The sequence below is a fragment of the Corvus brachyrhynchos genome, unplaced genomic scaffold, assembly GCF_000691975.1.
Source record: "Corvus brachyrhynchos isolate BGI_N302 unplaced genomic scaffold, ASM69197v1 scaffold262, whole genome shotgun sequence".
Taxonomy (NCBI): Eukaryota; Metazoa; Chordata; class Aves; order Passeriformes; family Corvidae; genus Corvus; species Corvus brachyrhynchos.
The window spans coordinates 3,449,416-3,468,744 of NW_008236626.1; the positions used below are offsets into that span (position 1 = coordinate 3,449,416).

General features: G+C 50.1%; 1 protein-coding gene across 1 annotated transcript in view; it reads left to right on the plus strand.

The window, feature by feature from the left end:
• Positions 1-14,983, plus strand: part of PSD2 (pleckstrin and Sec7 domain containing 2) — a gene marked incomplete at its 5' end in the record, with an annotated part of 36,823 nt that extends 21,840 nt beyond the window's left edge. The window contains 6 exons of the mRNA XM_017726531.1: positions 1,272-1,462; positions 2,535-2,605; positions 9,239-9,396; positions 10,407-10,551; positions 11,592-11,741; positions 13,266-14,983. Of these exons, the coding sequence (XP_017582020.1) occupies positions 1,272-1,462; positions 2,535-2,605; positions 9,239-9,396; positions 10,407-10,551; positions 11,592-11,741; positions 13,266-13,469 (919 nt within the window). The remainder of the gene's footprint in view (positions 1-1,271; positions 1,463-2,534; positions 2,606-9,238; positions 9,397-10,406; positions 10,552-11,591; positions 11,742-13,265) is intronic.
• Between the last annotated feature and the right edge of the window lie 4,346 nt (positions 14,984-19,329).

The following is a 19,329-nucleotide window of genomic DNA, read 5'->3' on the forward strand; positions in this document are numbered from 1 at the left end:
GCCGCGGGGCGGCTCCAGCCAGCGGCGTCCAGATCCCTCCCGCCTTTCTTCATCCCCCTCGCTGTATCCCCGCATCCCCTCACTCATCCCGACCGGCCTGGGGCCTGCCTTGCTGCAGGGTGTCCCGCTGGGCTGCAGGCTCAGAGCCCTCGGCTCCTCTGCAAGGGGACAGGTGCCCCCTGACATGGGGGACCTGGGTCAGGGACTCCCTGGCACGGGGTACCTGGTTTTCTTTCAGAGACCTGGCATTGAGTCATAACCTTGCACAGCCAGGACCTGCTTCTCTCTGCTGCCTCTGTCTTTTGTCCTTGTCCAGCCCCTCGCCCACAGATCCCCCCAGACAGGCAGGTATGCAACCAACAGCAAGGAGCTCAGAGCGGTGCAGCCCAAACACCTGAGTCCCACTAACTCCCCACCCAGGAATAGTATTTGGGCTCTGCCTGAGCCCCAGGACTCCTGTGGGTGCTGAGGGCTGAGAAATCATCCTTCTCTTCCAAGAGGTATCTGATGCTTTGGCCATCTGCTTGCAGCAGGTGAGGAATTGTGTTTTACTCTCACATCTCAGCCAGTGGATTCATTGAGGGTCAGTCTTTAGCTGGGGTTTGGTCCCAGTCTGATCTGCAACCTGAGGTGACCACTCATCCCATTTAGACATTGGCATGTATCAGACAGGGCAGGAAAGCCTTGTTTGCTCTTTCTTCTTCATGTCCCAGGGACACTGGGAACTATCACTTCCCATACAAGTTCTACTTTCTTTATGCCAGAGTAGGTTCATCTCCCAAATGTCTGCAGATCTTCTGTTCCTCAGAGATGCAGAGGACATTCCCAAAGGTATTTCACTGTCTAGGAGGCCCCAGGCATTGCCTCTCAGCAGTTGAGAAATGCCAGCGATACCTTGATCTTCAGCAAAAATCCTCCTTAAGCTCTGGCTTTAGGGCACGGAATTGGAGACTTTTCCTGTGGAATATTTGTAGTCCTCAGCATGGGATGTCTGCAGTTTCCTAGTGTTCAGACAAGCACCCAGCCCCTTACCTGTTTTGAGTGACCTCACAGTGGGAACATGGGGGCAAATACCTGTCACCCACACTCATCCCAGCTCAGACCGCCGCTATTGGTACTCTCTCTGTTATGGTCCCAACATCTCCCGTTTTCTTCTTTCTCTGACCAGTCTTGTAATAACAACTCTGAACCCAAAGCAAATAGAGCTGCTTTGCACTGTGACCAAACCCACATCTCCTCCACTGAGTCTCTTCTCTGATTTTGTTCCCAAGTGACGAGGACGAGTTGAGGAAATCACTCTCGGAGCTGGTCGATGACAAATTCGGAGCCAGCGCGAAGAAAGTGACAAGGATTGTTGACAGCAGCAACCCCTTCCTGGACATCCCCCAAGCGCTGAACGCAGTCACCTACAAGCACGGTGTCCTCACCCGGAAAACCCACGCAGACATGGATGGGAAGAGAAGTACGTGTTCAGGGATGGGGGGGAGAGGTGCCCCAGGCAGTCCCAGAGCCTTGCCCTGGCTCTCCTGATGAAGGCATTTCCTCACTGCATCCCAGGGAACACAGGAGAGACCCATAAGTGCCAGGATGCAGGGAAAGGAGGGTGTTTTGAGGCATTTGTAGATAGGGGTGTTTTCAGGAAGCCTCAGTCTTCCCTGCTCACTGCCAAGGAATCTAACACAGACAGACCTGGTCTTCTGTCCTGTTCATGGGCATAATCTCAAATCCCAGTCTCTGAGCAATGGGGGAAGGCTGGTTCCTCAGCAGTTGTCCACTCCAGCCCTGACCTTGGGGACAGTTTGGCCTGCCAAGCTTTGCTCCTGTCCATATCCTGCCATGTGCTGGCTGGGCAACAGAATACCCCATAGCTCTGCTACCAGCATCTGGCATTACAGGAAAGGTAAAGGTATTCGAGAACTGTTAACGAGCAGAGATGAATTAAACCTTGGGTAATTCCTTTTGCTAATTGATACGATTGTCCCAGTCATTGCAGCTTATTAAAAAGTCTTGAGTAGAGATTACCACCAAAAGCCTCCCTTGCTTCCAGCACCTTCTTAATCAGCTGTCTTGTGGTGATGTGGATAGCTCCCCTCACCTCCCACCCCTTTCCAGCTTCTGCCAAGCTCTCTGTCCCAGGTGCATCGAGATGGTAGTGCTCCCTCCTCAGGGGAACAGAAGCTGCCTTATCCAGGGTACAGCTGCTCAATTCCAAGCAGAGGAGCTCACAGAATGTCTCTGTTCTCCAAGCATTTAGTCCATGGAGCATGAACCTGGGTTTGGAGGAGCAGAGACTTCCTGCAGGTGTCCACTGACCAGTTCACGTCTGCTCTGACCTGCTTGTGTTCATGCTGGGAGGCTGCAGAGCCCTCAAACACCTGTCCCAGCAGACAAACCACTCATGAGCAATATCCTGGAGGTGTGGGAGCTGTGGGCCTCAGTCAGCGCCTGTGGTAGGTCAGGAGAAGGGTTGGGTTTGCCTGGAAGGTCAAGCAGCACTGGCAGACATGTACAATTAAAAATTCTTCCTTTTTTAGCTCCCAGAGGAAGAAGAGGTTGGAAGAAATTTTATGCTGTGCTCAAAGGGACCGTCCTTTATTTACAAAAGGTAACCATGGGGAACTCTCCCCTCTGCTGTCTCCTGCTGTCTCCAAAGCAGTCATGCAGTCACATATCCAAGTAGAGGTGAATCCATGTCCTAACCCATGTGTGGACATCGACAGAGCTCCTCCAGAGACCCAGAGCTGGAGGATGATCTCATCTTTGGTGGTGGTGGTGGTGTTCATGCTAAGGGCACTATTCCCACCTTAAAGGGAACCCTGAAGGAAGAAGTATGAAAGAGGAAACACAAATTTCTGCAGAAGTATCCCAGCAAGTAGGAGCTATTGGGGAGGATGAATGAACAGATGATGTGGAATAGGTGAAGTAGGATGTTGGTAAGAAATGAAATAGGAAGGTGAAGAGGTGGAGCATCTGACCACTCTTATCCTGCCTATTGTTTTATTTGCTGGCATAGATCTGATTATGCACAGCTTTATTGAGTCTGGCATAGGAAGCTGATGTAATCTTTTTGGGTTTCACTTAAGCTTTTGATACTGTCTCTCACAGGATCCTTCTGGACAGAATGTCCAAGCACACGGCTGGACAGAAACATCATGTGGTGGGTGAGCATTGGCTCACGGGTTGGGTACAAAGGGTGACAGTGACTGGGGTGACACCAGACTGGTGATCTGTCAGTAGTGGGGTTCCACAGGGCTCCATCCTCGGCCCTGTGCTCTTCAACATCTTCATAAATGCCTTGGACACAGGACTCAAGGGAACACCGAGTAAGTCTGCAGACAGTACTAAACTGAGAGGAGCTGTTGACTCCCTCAAAGGCAGAGGCCCTGCAGAGAGACCCTGGCAGATGAGAGGCCTGGGCAATCATCGACTGTATGAAGTTTAACAAAGACAGTGCTGGGTTCTGCAATCCTGGGTATGCAGACTGGGGAATGAGAGGCTGGAGAGCAGCTGTGGAAGGGGACCTGGGAGTCCTGGTTGATGACCAGTTGAATATGAGTCAGCAGTGCCCTGGCAGCCAGGAGGGACATCTGTGCCCTGGGAACATCAAGCCCAGCATTTGGATAAAGCTCTCAGGCACAGGGTGGGATTGTTGGGGTGTCCTGTGTAGGGACAGGAGTTGGAGTTGATGATCTCTGTGGGTCCCTTCCAGCTCGGAAGATTCTGTGATTTCATGGTTCTATGCTTAAAGTTCATGTTCTTCAAGACCTTGATGACTTGGGTCCTTCCATGGGCTGTCAAATGACACTGTCTGCCTCTCTTCATCTCTGTTCATCACGTAGCCACCTCCAGTCAACACAAGTGTAATTCCCAGGTCCTCATGGGACACAAGGTCACCATGGCATAGCTTCCCTGAATGCTCTAGCATTCAGCTCTCTGGCACTTGGATGCTTGGAGGATTTGCTGGAAACCCTTTTCTGAAGGAAAATCCAAGTGGATAGGGGCTCACTTGAATGTCAGTGTGAGCCAGCCCAGGATGTCAAATGTCTGTTCATCATCAACAGCATAACCCACTGAACCAGGTCTGAACTACCTGAGCAGCACACGCTGTGCAGTAACCCATTGAATTCACCTTGCTGGAGCAGCACTCTCCGTGGGTAGATGCTCCTGTGTATTTCAGCATTATCTCCACAGCAATGAGAGTAAACAAACACTGGATTATATAAGAGAGGTAGAAAGATCCTCAGGGCAGCACGGAATTATGACTCAGAGCTCATAGCATACCACAGTGGCTCTCGTGTTTCGCCAGGTCCTATGGCACATGTCAAAAGGCAGCAGAAGTCTGGCAGCAGTGGATCCTAACTCCCAGCGTGGGTTGGTCTTAGCCCAGTGGTGTTTTCACAGCTGTGCCATGCTCTCCTGCAGCAGAGGGAAGCTGCAGCACCCAGGAGAGCCCAGATCTCCTCCAGCCCTCTAAGTGTGGTGTTCTTCAAGCCAGCAGCACTCTTCTCATGCCTCAATCCTTGTCTCATTACACATCTTCACATGGAGCCCACCAGAGTCCTCATGCTGACCATGGGTTATACATGAGGATTTGACTTGTACAGTTACCATCAACATTTAATTGCATGACACTTTTTCTGGGGGGGGAAAAAAAAAAGACATTTCAACTATCACAGAACCATTTGGATCAAAATGAATTTTCCACCAAGGACTTCTCTTGGGATGAGTCTGCTGAGGGGCATATAAATTGGGAATGAAATATACTTTCAGGATGGAATTTTCTTCCCTGGCAGCAGAAGGAGCCGTGAAGCCAACACTGAGTGTCATCACTGCTGCTGGGGCAGAGGCTTCGGGGCTCTTTGCTGTACAAGGCTTGCAGCAGTAACCATTCGTTAACAGAGGTCATTATGTTTGTCCGAGGTGGTTGGGATTTAAAAAGAGCAAGGATGAGGATGACGTGGCAGTGAGGAGATCAATGTTCTTATCTCAAAGACCTTCAGGATTGAATGGTTCAGAGACCGAGGGCTTTCTTTACGGACAAGGACTGAAGAAGCAAAACAGCCAAGATTTGGCTGGGTTATGAAAGTGTCAGATAAATAAGAGCCATGACTGATGTGTAATTAGCAGGAGGGATCAGAACTGCCAAGGATGCCCCAAGGAAGTAGCATTTGGAACAACAACAAAAATAAACCGAAGGAATGTTTGGGCAAAGGATTTGGGCAAAGAGGGGTTTCTTACTCGTGAGCTGCTGCCAGACTGTATTATAGTCCTCTCCAGGGAATTCCTTGGGCTTGGCTTGGCTGTAGACAGTGTCTTATCAGGCTTGCAGAGACAGGACAGAAGGATGAGAACATGAAGACAAAGTCCTTGCCCTGTCACTTGCAAACATTCCCAGCACCACAACAGAGAGTGGATAGACATCCACCTGCCCCGTGGATCCTTGGTGTCATTTCTTGCCTGTGGGGTGGTTTGCAGAACAAAGGAGTTGCACAATACAGGAAGGAAGTGCTGTGCCAGCCTCACAAGCTCTCAGTGGAAGATGACTGCAGATAAACATAAGGTAGAACCTGGCTTGAGCATAAATCACTGGGAAAAGGTTTTCTGATGTGAAGATAGAGGAGAAAGTACCTGCTTCCAGAACCACCTGATGTCGTGGAGCACAGGTTCAGCCTGTGCCACTTTTCTGCTCAGACCAAATTAAGGATCTAGGCTTTAATAGTAAATTCACAGAAGTTGAACAGGGAACTCCGTTTGGTTTTGAGGAGCAAGTTGAGTATAAATAAGACTGAGAGGTAGAGGGAAGGAGGAGGAAAGAAGGCCAGGGTAGGTAGATGTATAGAAAGGAGGAATGGCCAGACACAGAGAGAGGTGGACATAGCACAGGCAGAAGGGTGGGTGGGCAGGCAGAATTTGGTCTGACAGAAGCAATTCAGGCAGCAGCCATAAACCTGCTAATGAGGAGATGTCACATGTCATTGACTTGCTGGTGTTAATTGCTGGATCAGCATGTTCCAGCACAGTCTGCTGAAGCAATTGCTTGATCCCCTAAAGGGATGCAGCAGAGTCTTGAGGAAGAAATGCAGGCTTGGGAGCAGGGCACACCTCTCATGTGCACTAATCTGCTCTGGGCACTGACTCACTCCATGGCCTTTGGCAACTTACTTCACCTCTGTGAAATGGGGATAATAACCCTTAATCACCACACTTAGAGGGGGGTTAAGAGAAATGATGGGGAGCTATAAAGCATGAGGTGCTTTTATACAGAAGTGCTGGAAAGGGTGCAGGTCTTCCCACAGGTTCTGGCCCCAACCAGGAAGGGGCTCCCAGTGCAGCCTTGAGCCACAGGTGCTATCCCATGCAGGCAGGCCTTTGCCAAGAACTCCTGACTAGACTGAAAAGGGCACAGGGGTTCATTTTCCTAATTAAAAGGTTTGTTTAGCCTGGTAGATGTAAGACAAAGAAAAGAAAGAAGAGGAAAAGCCACTCACAAGCCAGAGCATGAGGAATATCTGTCGCTCCATGTCCAAATTCCCATCAGTGCCCAGGGCTGGTTCTGAGGCCAGAGGAGAGGGCAGCAGAACTGATACACTGGGCTCTTCCACTCCATCCAGGTGCCCTACAAAAGCAGGCACAAGAGGCAGATGCCTTTTCTTGGCAAAACAAGCCTTGACATTAGCTGTGGATCTGCTCACAGGGGTAGGCACCACGGGACAGTGACCCAAAGACACCAGGATCTCCCAGCATTATCAGCCACACATGCCATTGTGACTACCTGGCATAGGGATGAGCCTTCTGGAAGAGCCATCCCAAGCAGGGAGCCTCCAGCACTGTTCACTCCTGCAAACAGCAAGGCAGAAGGGAGAGAGAACCTGCTTCCTTCAACCTCACATTGATTTACTGGGCCCAGCATTAGAAAAAGAAGATTTGATTTTTTTTCTTACACCAACATGGATGCCTGAGAGCCTGAAATCCATGGGGGCAATACTTGATGATTCCATTCAAGATGAGGATCTGCATTAGTCAAAGCACATGGCAGCTGTGGCAGTTTCCTCTTGTCACACACCATTAAGCTGGGCTATTTCGCACTGTATTTTCAGAAAGCTTATTTTGGAATAAGAGACTGGCAGCACAGTCAGATTTATTCAAATCCAGAGAGCTTCAGCCTCGAAAAAATATCCCAAATTGAAGTCTCTCTACAATACATGAGGCCTGAGCAGCAATGTCTTCCTCAAGCAAATATTTCTCTTACAGTGGGGTAACACATTAGGTCTTCACAAGGCAAAGCATTTGTTTTTCTTTGCAAAACGGCTGATGGCCCATCCCGCTGGCTACTGAAATCACCATGATGGTGAGGTCATCTGTACTGCCCACCTGAGTGTCTCCCTGAACACAGGATGCCTGTAGCAGCCAGCCTTCCTCTGCTGAAAAGCCAGGGCTTTTCTTTGGGATTCACCATCCCCAGGAACCTGTGCCAGATATTTGTGTGTGGGCCCATGGCATTTCTTTTTGTACCAGGCCAAGTTTCATATGATGATGAGCACAGTAGGACAGCCACTCTCCTGGGTGGGATGATTGCTTTGAAAAATGAGAGAATAAGCTTATTTCAGAAGCTTATTTCCCACCAGCAGCAAGAGTCTGAGTGAGCCACCTCCTTGGGCTGGGGAGTGCTGGTCCTCAGTGCTCTGAAGAGCAGCAGAGGGGAAATCTTTCTGACCCTACACCAGAGAGCAGCCTCCCTGACCATGGTGACCATCCCGGAGGCTGCAGCACAGCTTTTCCCTGAACAGCTGCATTTGTACCACTGGCACACGGGAAACAGAAAATAATCTTTTTGCAAATCTGCACAACAGACCAAGTTCTGGCTTGGGAGCTAAGGAAGGCTTGGGACATACAGACCATCATCACCAGGCAGAGCTGCCTGGGGCAGTCAAGGAAAGCAAAATATAGAGTGCATTAATCCTGTAGTACTGTAATCATCAGGGCAAGGCAGGGCCTTCCAGGGACACCCTGTCCTGGCATGGCCTCTAACACAGCTGGGCTGGTGGTTTGCTTTAGCCAGGGCCAGGTTCTTTTACATCACCTATCCATTCATCCATCTGTCCATCCTTCCCATCCCACCATCCAACTGGCTGAGCTGGCAAGGGTGTGGAGTGGGAGGCAGGATATTGCGTTAGGTCACTGGGAAGGTGAAAGGGTAAACACAGGATTGACTGAACTTTTTTTTCCTAAAAAGTGCTGTGTCAAGATCATAATTTCAGAATCCCATGTTGGGTATTTTCTACCTTTTTATAGAATATAAACATACATAGTTACTGCTACATTCCTTACTTGTGTGAAGTCGTCCTTCAGCAGAGAAAGTAAAGCAGGAATACAGGGAATGCTGCTGCAGTTTGCAAGTGCCAGTCTAATGAATTACAGGGGAGACCATGCCAAGGGAGCACATGGACTAAAGGGAGACCAAACCTGGTTCAGGGGGGCCACACTCAGACTGGCAACTGCCCACCAGGCCCCACAGCTGTTCATAGGTGCACTGGTTGCAGGGATGCTGCTGTTCCAGGGCTACTACCTTCCTCCACACAAAGCTGTAGTGATAGGACAAGGAGCAATGGGTTTAAACTGAAAGAGGAGAAATTTAGGTAGATACACGAAAAAAAATCTTCCCTGTGAGGCTGGTGAGGCCCTGGCACAGGTTTCCCAGAGAAGCTGTGGCTGCCCCTGGAAGTGTCCGAGGCCAGGCTGGAGAGGGCTTGGAGAAACCTGGGATAGTGGAAGGCGGCGGGGGGTTGGAATGAGATGAGCTTTGGGGTCCCTTCCAACCCAAACTGTTCTATGAGTCTGGGAAGCTGCAGCACCAGGGCAGGTGCTCGTTGATATCCACTGTCCATCGGGAGTTGCATCCCAGTTTGAGCTCTGCACTGTGGGGGAAGCTCTGCAGAAACCTGGCCCTGCCTTGTGCCTCCCCACAAAGCCTCAGGCATGTGCTGTGTTAGAAGTAACTATTGATAATTATGTTTAAAACTTTCATCTCCTTCTTTACATCTTCCCAGTGAACTTAATGATGGAAGCAGTTGCCAGATGTTAATTATTATCATTATCAGCTCCTAGCATTTACTGTACAAAGCAGTGCTTTTCCTGGTCTCGGCACTCTGTGATTATAGCGCGGGGAGAAAGGCAGGTTCATTAAAGCAGCCCGCAAATGTTAGTGTTGTCATTATCCAATTAACGTTCCTCTTCACAGGATGAATATAAACCTGACAAAGACCTCTCTGAAGTGGATCTGAAAAACGCCATCCGTGTGCACCACGCCTTAGCCACAAAAGCCTCTGACTACAGCAAGAAGTCCAATGTGCTCAAGCTGAAGACAGCTGACTGGAGAGTCTTCCTCTTCCAGGCCCCGTGAGTCCCAGCCCTTCCCGCAGAGCCTGGATGGGCAGCCTGACCTCCAGCCCCTGCCAGACTCCCTCTGACCTTGCCAGATTGGCTCATGCATTGGGGGGCATACTGGGGGGGAGGAAGGGGCTGAGGGTGATTTCTGCAGGGCTGTGCAAAGGATTGGGTCATAGGTCACGGTTTCTTGGTAGCTTTGTGCCAGTCCTTGAGGTCCTTCCCAGCTGTCACCAAGACAGGCTGAGCAGGATGCGCTGGGATGTACAGGGTTGAGTGAAAGGGCTCCTCTTGCTGACTTCTGTTGGTGTACTGCGGAAGGGAGAACATCTGTGTGGTGCAGATGATGATTCTGCTTGTCAGCTTTGGATGGGGAAACTGTCTAAAGCTCCTTAAAGGAGTCTCCCCAGCCAGGGTAGATGTTCTATCTTAGTCCATTGGTGAGGAATGTTATGGTGTTAATAAGTGTCAAGTGTGATGGAGTCATCTTCTGTCTCATGTTTTCCATGTCTTCTGCTGAGAGAGGTGACATTGTCTGTAGGTGGGGCTGGTGTACTAATGTCAAGTTAAAACTTGACATCTGAATTTGTGCAACAAAAACCTGCTTGAAGGCTTGGGGGAGCAGTGTTTGAACAGATTTGATCAGGGACCCTGGACAATGTCTCACAAATGCCATAAATGAGGGGTCCATCCTGCTCTGGGGAACTTCTGTTGTGTGGCTCTCACTCCCCAAAGAGTGGGACATCCTTGGCCCTGGCTTCTCCACAGCTCCTTGGGAATACAACCAGAGCTGATGAAGAAGGCAGGACTGCCCAGGCTTTGAGAGGCAGACAGCAGCCTCATTAGGGCACCATAGAGGAGCCAGTTAGACAGTGTCTCCCTCTGTTCAGAACCCAGCACAGAAAGTGCATCAAAGTAAGGCCCTCCTGAGCATGGGTGGCTCTAGGGCTGTTGTCAGCTGGCTGGGCCTGGTTCAAGAGCATTTGCAGACTCTCTCTCTCTTTGCCCCTCCTCCATAACAGAAGTAAGGAAGAAATGCTCTCCTGGATCCTGCGAATCAACCTTGTTGCTGCCATTTTTTCTGCTCCAGCCTTCCCAGCTGCAATCTGCTCCATGAAGAAGTTCTGCCGCCCGCTCCTGCCTTCATCCATGACCAAGCTGTGCCAGGTAACATGTGAGAGAAGGAGTGGTGGAGGGGTGCCCAGTGCTCAGCAAGCCCTTCAGCTCAGGCTGAGTTCATCTGCAGGTCCTGCTGTTCCTGCCTGATGGACACCCTCCGGTGCTCAGAGCAGGAACAGGGGAGTGGAGTGGGCAGCTTGGACAGAGGTGGAAAATCCTGGTGTCTGGCCAGTGCTTCCTTTGCAATGGCTATAAGCAGCCCTATGCACACACCTGCCTGTGTGGCTGTTGCTTCTGGCTTGTCTATTGCTCTTTGTCCATCACATCCCAGCACCTTCCTGTTGCCAGAGTTGAAAGAGCTGAACAGCTCCAGAGTTGATGCTGCAGAGCCCAACAGCCCAGGTTTGGTTTATACCATGGCACCCTCATGTTTCTGGAGCTCAAAAGCCACAGACAAAAGGGATGTCTGAGCTCCAGTCAGTAGGGAAGGTTTTCTGGAAACAAGGAGGCACCAGGCTCAGCTAATCAAGAGCAGCTGCCATCCAAAGAGTAGCTTTTGCTTCCCTGTCCAGGGAAGGCCCAACATGCCTTAGCACTTCCAAAAGTAGGGACACACTGCCACTGTCCCCCAGCAAAGGGGAGGACAGCCTGAAATGTCAAGGCAGAGATACAGCTCCTGTCTGCTGAGACAGATTGTGGCCAGATGTCACCTTTGTCAGAGCCCAGATGGGGAGGGTACTTCTATCTCCAAAAAGAGCAGGATGAGCAGCTCTTGGGACAGTGCTGCTTCTGCCTGGCTGTTACAGGATGCACGTTAGAGGAGCATTTTGTGCTTATGATGCCAAAGATGCCTTGGTGCCAAAGAAATCCGCTCTTGGCACTGGAGATACCCGAGTTTTGCTCTCACTCCAATACCTGTGTTTGAGCTGCTCCTTATCAGATAATTTGCGAGTGCACAATGCACCTTTGGCTCCAGCGCAGTAGCTGAGCTTGTGCCCTTGCAGAGAGAGCTCCCCTAGCCACGGGCAGGCGGAGCACTTGGGTGCTGCACTCCCACGTTTTAATACCTGACACGCTTCTCTCGGCAGGAGGAACAGCTGAGGTCTCATGAAAATAAAATGAAGCAGATTGCAGACGAATTAGCAGAGCATAAATTACATCCTGTAGAGAAGAGCCTCAAGTCAAAAGAGGCTGAGGAATACAGGCTCAAAGAACATTACCTAATATTTGAGGTAAAGGAACTTTCATCTTTTCTGTGATAAATGGTATTTTGGCTGATTAAGGAGAACAGAACTCTAGAGGGGGTGCTGTGAGTCTGGGAGAGCATGAAAGGAGAGAGAAGGACAAGGGCTCCCAAGCTGGATGGGTGTCTTGGGGCAGCAACAAGCCTCACTGTTTTGCACTGAAGCTAAAAATAGAAATAAGAAACATTTCTTTCTCTCTGTGATTTCTAACCAGAGGAGGGGAAAACTGACAAGAGAAAGAAAGTCTGCCTTTGCTGTGCCAAATTTTGACATTTCCTCAGGTCCCAAGTAAGAGAGTGGTTCAGTTCTCAGGGCGCTGCAGTCTTTTTCAGCAACATCAATAAAAAGCAAAGGGAATCCCTGGGACAATTAATCTTGTTTTGCTGCAACCGTTTTTGTAAACAAAGCCAAACCCAGCATTACAGCTGATTACAGACCCTTTCAGGATTCATGTAAATAAGTTTTAACTCTCTGTAAAGTATAAGAAGCATTTAATTGTGGGAGAAATGGGGTATTTTGTTCCAGTGAGAGTTGAGCAGATGGTGTGGGTCCTGCACATAGGTGTCAGTGGGAAGGGACTGCTGGAGGCCTCTAGGCTGGCTTCCAGCAGGAACTTGGATTATCCCTAGTCTTATTCCCAGACTGAGTGGGCCAGTTAGTGGCCGAGCCTCAAAATCTCTAAGGACGGAAATGTCCCACCCCCCTCATGCCAGGGCTGCACCATCCTTTTGTGTAACACCCAGCCTTACTCTCCAAAGCCACAGCTCCCAGCTGCTGCTTCCCTTGTCTTTGTACCAACCTTTCAAACAGTTGCTGCTGCTTCCCTTTTTCCAGCATCTGGTTTTGGATGCCTGCAGAGAAGTCTCTATCTGAACTTTTCTCTGGACTGCCTTTTCAGTTTTCAAGGAGAAGTTGGCACTTCCAGGGCATAATTCATCTCTTCTGTCTTATGAGATGTGCTCCAGAAATGCTTGTTTCTTTGTGCTGACAAAGAAGCCAGCACAGGCTGCCTCTGAGATGTTAAGAGAAAGGATAGGTATTGCACAAGTCCTCAAAAAGATCCCATCTAGCACTGGAACAAAGGATCCAGGCAGAGAGGATGCCTCCCTTTATGCTGTGCTCTGTGAGGAGCAATGGGGGCACAACTCAGCAGCAATAACTGAACCACTGGATGGAAACAATGACAAGGAAAAGTATTTGAACCAATCAAGGGGAGCTCCTGAATCAGGAAGCAGCAGATCTGTTGATCTCATTTTGCCCCCAGTATCCTTTTTATACAATCACCATGGCAGCCAAGACCTGCAAAAGCAACTGGAGAGTCCCACACACACCCACACACACCTTTCTCCTCAGACCTTCAAACAATCAGTCTTTTGCACTTTTGACCGGGCACTGTGCTGCAGTTAAATCTGTGGGGTGTGATTAGTGGGATGCTGATGGTATAGGATGGGTTTTCCTGCAGCAGCAGATGGAATTGTTTCTGCTTGCCGCACACACTGTGGCCTGTCCCTGTTCCCAAGCCGCTATGAAACATACATCAACCTGCTGTGCATGAAGATAAAAGTGGGGACAGATGACCTGGAGAGGATTGAGACCAGTTTCTTCAAGGTGGAAGCCGACGACATTGCTTTGCGGAAGACGCATTCCAGCCCTTCCTTGAGCCAAGGGCACATGTCCCTCAGCTGTAAGGCAGAAAAGGACATTTTAGAGCAGAACACTTAACAAGGAACATGTGCACAGGGGGATGAACCGGCGATGCTCTGCGCTCCTGGACTTAGATTGATGAGCACAATTTTACTTAGGAAATTATATGAGCAAAACTGTAGACATGTATGACATGGGGATTGCTCTAGTGAAAGAAATCAAAGAAGCTTTAGTTGACACTCTCTGACAATGCTCTGGCATTTCAGCATCATCTCTTCTTCATTCCCAACTGCACCAGTGGCTTTTCTTTCCCTCCTGCTGCAGCCTGCACAACAAAGGGATATGCTGGTTCTTCAAGGGCTGGGTCGCTCTTTCCTCCACCAGCCCTGTCTCTCCTCCTTCCCTCCCTGGAGTCCCCAGCGGTTCATGGTCACAGTCCCCGGCAGTGCAGGAAACTCGGCCGAGACGCCGGTCTGTGGCACCACCAGCGCTCCCAGAGAAGGGCACAGGGTGGCAGGGGCACGTCCCTGCCCCGAGGGGAGCACGGCGCGACAGGACAGGTGTCATGAGCTGGTCACCGCCCCGGCGAGAGGCGTCTTCAGCACGGCATGTGGGAACGTCACCTGCCCGCGGCAGGAGAAGCCTGAAGTGCCCTCTGTCACCTTATCCTTTTTATATATATATATATATACATATAAATATCTATAAATAAATATATATATATAAGGAAACTTTAACGTGGGTTTTTAACCTCAGTGTGCAAGTGAAGGCAAGCTGCCTGGGGAAGACACTAGGGATGTGGAGGGTCTGACCAGCCCACCAGGATGTTCTGAAAAAATGGAGTAGCTATGTACCTTTTTTTTCTTTTTCTCCTTTTTTTTTACTCGAATGGAAATCCCACCTGGCTTTGCTGTGAAACATCGCTCTCCTGTTCCTGCTTATTCAGACAAACTGCCCAAGCAGCTGCTAATTTGGCAACCACGGGATCCACCGCTCTGGGTTCGAGGCACAACTGGAGCCGTGCGCAAGCTCCAGTGGAACCTTTGTGTGCAGGAGTGATCCCACCTGCCCGTCCCTGCTGTATTCCTCCATCCTGCGATGCACATGCTGTACTCTTTTAAGTGGGAATTGTGTTTCTGTTCCTTTCTGCTGTCTGTGGTCCAATGATTTACTGTTGTGCTGAAGTGATTCCTCTGCATTTCCATGCCACGACTGTCCTCCCACACTTTATTTATTTCACTGTTTTGTTTGATCCTTTATCTCAGATCGCTTTTCTTTCCCCTAGGTGCGTTCACAGTAATCAAGTTCCAGTTTTGAAGGATCTTGTAGCTGCTAATTACAGTCATTTATTGTTTATATTTTGCAGCATTTTTTAAACAAACAAAATAAGATTTATTTGGACCTTCAGTGTTTGAGAGCTATGGACTACTGTTTTCCATGATGGTTCATGACACTAAAAACCTCTTCCCAACTTTATCACCTCTTCTTTTATCTCTGTTTCTTTGTACAGTTTGATAGTTTATTTGAAATGATGCACTAAGAATCATGTAAAAAAAGAATAACAATAAAGCTGAATCTGTTGGTAAAGAGAATTGGTCTGAAGCATCGTTCCACCACATGCTGGATCGATCCCAGATTTCACAGCACCAGAAGGCCAGGCTGATACAGATCTCCACCAGCACGTGATGCAGAAAAGCTGGGATCCTATGGACAGACAGAACCAGAAAACATCAATCCCTTTCCACAAGTGGGTGCCAGCCCACCCATCCTCTTGGATGGTTCTGGAGCAGGTGAGGATAGTTGGATTGCTTTGGGAACACATTCAAGTAACTCTTCCCTCCGTCCAGTGCATCCCAGGTGTGTCTGTCCACATGCAGCCTACAGATCCCTGCATCAGCCCAAGAGCCCTGGAGATGTTCTCGCAATGGTTCCCAGAGGAGTCTGTGGCTGTTTCTCCAAGGCATCATTGCTTTTGTGTCAGGTGTTGTACAGACACTCCTTGCCCCGAAGACCTCCAAGATGTTCCTACTCACATGAAGTGTCTGGTGCCCAGACTCCCAGAGTGGAAGTCCAGAGGAAAACTGGACCCAACTCCTTCTCTCCAAAATCCCAGGTAGTATTTTGTACCTCAGTCTTCCCATTGTGAGCATCCCTTCCAGCGGGCAGTGACATCTGCAGTGTGTCTGAGCTGCCACCAAGAGCAGCTCAGCCCCCAGTTGAAGGTGGCAGTCTGCCATCCTCAGCTGGGAGTAACTGGCAGAGAGAAGCAAGATCTCGCAAAGTCTCCTCTGGGCAGCAGCGAAGAGACTCAGAGCCACGAGACTCACCACCCAATGGATGTGGGAAGGGGCAGCAGCTGATGTCAGACAACGCTTGGCAAGACAGCTCAGAGCGTTAAACCTGCAGTTTGCCTGGTGCACAAGTCCTGCTCCAGGTGCACATGCATGTGAAAATGCATTAAGAGCATCTTTCCTACACGAGGGCACAGCCAAAAATACCTTGTTTGACCAATCCACAGCCTCAGTTTGTGATCTGGAAGAAAATGGGTTTTTTCCTCCCTTTTTTCCCTCCCTGGAGGTCAAGCACTCAGCCACCCACCACTAGGAGAGAAGAGCAGCATCTCAGAGGAATTAGGCAGCCACATCCTTTTCTCCTCCTGGAGTTATTCAGATGCACTTTCTGGCACATCCCCAGCCTGTGCCAGCCCCTCCAGCAGGCACCACGACTGCTTCGGGTCTCACACAACCTCACCTGGCAGTGGTGGTTGAGCCTGACCTCCCTGCCAGGCCACTTCTCCTGGGCACAACTCGATGCTAAATTCATTTTAGAGGGACTTCTTTGTGGGGGAGGCTTTGTGACCCCAAAGCCAGGATCCAACACTCCTCTCCTGCTTGTGTCACCAATCAGTGTCAGCAGAGCAACTCCTTCTCCTCAGGGAGGGCTTTACAGGCACTATCCATGTGGAGTAGAGCTGTCAGGAGGCTTTGGTGGCTCCCCCACCTGTGAAAATTGCTGTAAAATATTTACGGCAAAACCCTAGGAATACACACGGCTGGAAATGAGGAGTCTAAAAATAAACCAGCCAGGGAAAAAAGAGAGAGATACAGGCTTCCTTCAGAGGCAATTGGAGAGAAAATTGAAGTAGCGTAACTGCCTCTAAATATAGAACACAGTTATGGGAATCAAGGAGCACATTTAACAAAAAAATCACTGCACAGAATCCTGAGGCTGCCATGGCTCTGTGGTGTCTCAGCAGATGCAGAACATCACAGATCCCTGCAAACCATGGAGCAGGGAAATATCCCCCTGTGCAGGGCAAACCCACAGCTCCTCTCCAAGGGACCCAGAGAGATTCCTGGTGGGGATCAGCTGCATTGAGCACACCCTGAGATTTGGCCACACGGTTGTTCTGCATGCCAGGGAGACCCAAGAGCTGCACCTTCCTGTAATGCAGATGCTTCTGTGCCAGCCCTGGGGGACTTCTCCATGAATGGAGCTCACAGATTCTAAGGAGAGCCAGGCAGGGAGATGGGGCTGCTTTGGGAAGCCAAAGGCACCCAATCTCTCTCTTCCATGTGTCTGGTTTCCCCAGGGATCAGCCTTGGTAATCTTCCACATGTGTCCCTTCCAAGGGGTCAGGATTTCTCTGCCCATTCCTGTCCATCTCACCATGCTCCAGGAGCCACCCGAGGAGCTAAGATGGGGGATCAAAGGCAATGGGGAGCCGGAGCATGTCCCAAGAACAATGGGAGAGTGCAGAGCTGCGCTGCTGCCTTCATCCGGCGAGGCTTGGGGCTGCAGCAAAGTGGGGCATGATGTGTGCAAAGGCAAATGTCACCCAAATCAGGACTTGGCCCTACCACCTTTATCCCCGGGTCTGGTCACTGAACACCTCCTTTGCACACTGCTGTTGGGTGACATGGGCCCTGTGGCAGGAGGGCAGGACCCTTCAGCCTTTAACCTTCTGGGAAATCAGTGCTGAGGTGTCTTTGGTCAGGGGGGAGTACTGAGCTCTCTGGTTGATTTGGAGGCCCCACAGGACATGCAATGAATGTTTGGGATGGCCTGTAACCCAGCCAGGTCAGCTCCAGGGCAGTGGGCATCCTGGGGGGCTTGGAGCAGAAGAAGCCCAGGCTATGGGTGTGCTTTGCCTGGCCTCCAGCATGGGCAGCACTGTGAGGGCCGGGGACTTCTCTCATGGCTCTGGGCATTCATAGAATCATAGAATGGTTTGGGTTGGAAGGGACATTACAAATCATCTAGTTCCAACCTACCCATTCCAACAGGGTTGACTCAGCATAGCAGATCCCTCTCCTGTTAAGTGAGTTCAGCTGGGACTTTTGGATACCTGTTCCTGTCACTGAGCAGGAAGAGGGGACTGAGAGCTGAGCTGGATGGAGCCATGGGTGCCACCTCAGGGACTGTGCTGCTGTGACAGCACCACATTGTCAGTGAGTCCCCTACAGCCAGAGACACAGATTTCCTACGGAGGGGCTGAACAAGGGACCTGTTTTGTGGGGGGGTCAGTGCTGCATGGCAGCACAGTGCTGGCAGGGCTGGACCCAACACATCTCCACTCCAGTGAAGTCACTGAAATAGGTGCCAGGACACAGAACATGCCAAGCATCCTGACCTCTCTTGGCACAACTGAAAATTTCCATGGTTGAAGTGAAGGGCTATCTCCAGGTCTGCAGTTGGAATGGCATCCCCCTGGGAGATGTGTGGGTAGCATTCACTCACCTCAGTGAGCCTCCACTCCTGAGCCCTGCAGTGAAGGTCAAATATCCATGCCAGGTAGAAAAACACCCACCTATGTCTCTGTGGGCATAAAGGTCTTTACTGAACCAGAGCATCTCTCATATGAGGAAAGGATGAGGGAGCTGGGGCTGTGCAGCCTGGAGAGCAGAAGGCTCAGGGGTGCCTTATCCATGTGTATAAATGGATGGCAGTGAAAAAGAGGGAACCGGACTCCTCTCAGCAGTGTCCAGGACATGAGGCAAAGGGCCCAAATTAAAAAATAGCAAATCCAGTCGAAGACAAGAAGACACCTTTTTGCTTTGAGAGGGACCGAACACTGGCAGAGGTTACCCAAAGCAGTTGTGGTACTGCCATCCCTGGAGATATTCAAACCCTGACTGGGCACAGGCCTGGGCAGCTGACTCTGAGTGAGCTGGTGGAGCTCCTGGTGGAGCAGGAAATGTGGAAGAAGTCTCTTCCAGCCTCAACCAGTCTGTGATTCTGTCTATGGTGCCTGTCACAGCTCCCCATTTGCCCCCCAAAGGGCCTGAGATTAATGCAGCCCACAGCTTGTTATTTCTTATTTTATTTATAATATAAAAAATGTTCAAGTGTTAAACAGTCAAGAGTTCTGACATTCAGACAATCCAGAGCAAACTTTGACAATCATCTTATGACAAATTAGCAGAGTTTTCTATCTGACCCCATCATGGGTGAGGAATAGAGGGTTTAGTTACTTTATTGCTAAAAGTTAAATGAAATAATACACTGTCAATTGTTGTATTATCTTCTCAGTCACAGCTTCACCATGCATCCAATCTACAGTATCTGAAATGCAAAGGACATGCAGAAGTAAAAATATAAAAAGAAAAAAGTCAGGCTACAATGTAAACAGGTTTGCTGCAGAGAACTGAGGAGAGGGGGGCACTTCCACGGGGGATGCTCTGCCTCCTGGACACGCAGGACTGTCTCTTTGCACCACAGAGCCGATGGCCAGAGCTGCTCCGAGTTTGGGAACGCGACGTCCGTCATCGATGGCAGGACGTGACGGTAACAACTGTCTTTACAACACGTGGCACGGCCGTACGGGAGAATCCGCTCGCTGGGCTGCCCCAGGCACGGCCGTGCCCGGCCAAGGCAGGGGCCACAAGAGGAGCCCAAAGCGCTCGGGGTCCTACTGACCCCTGCGGCAGCGTGGCCG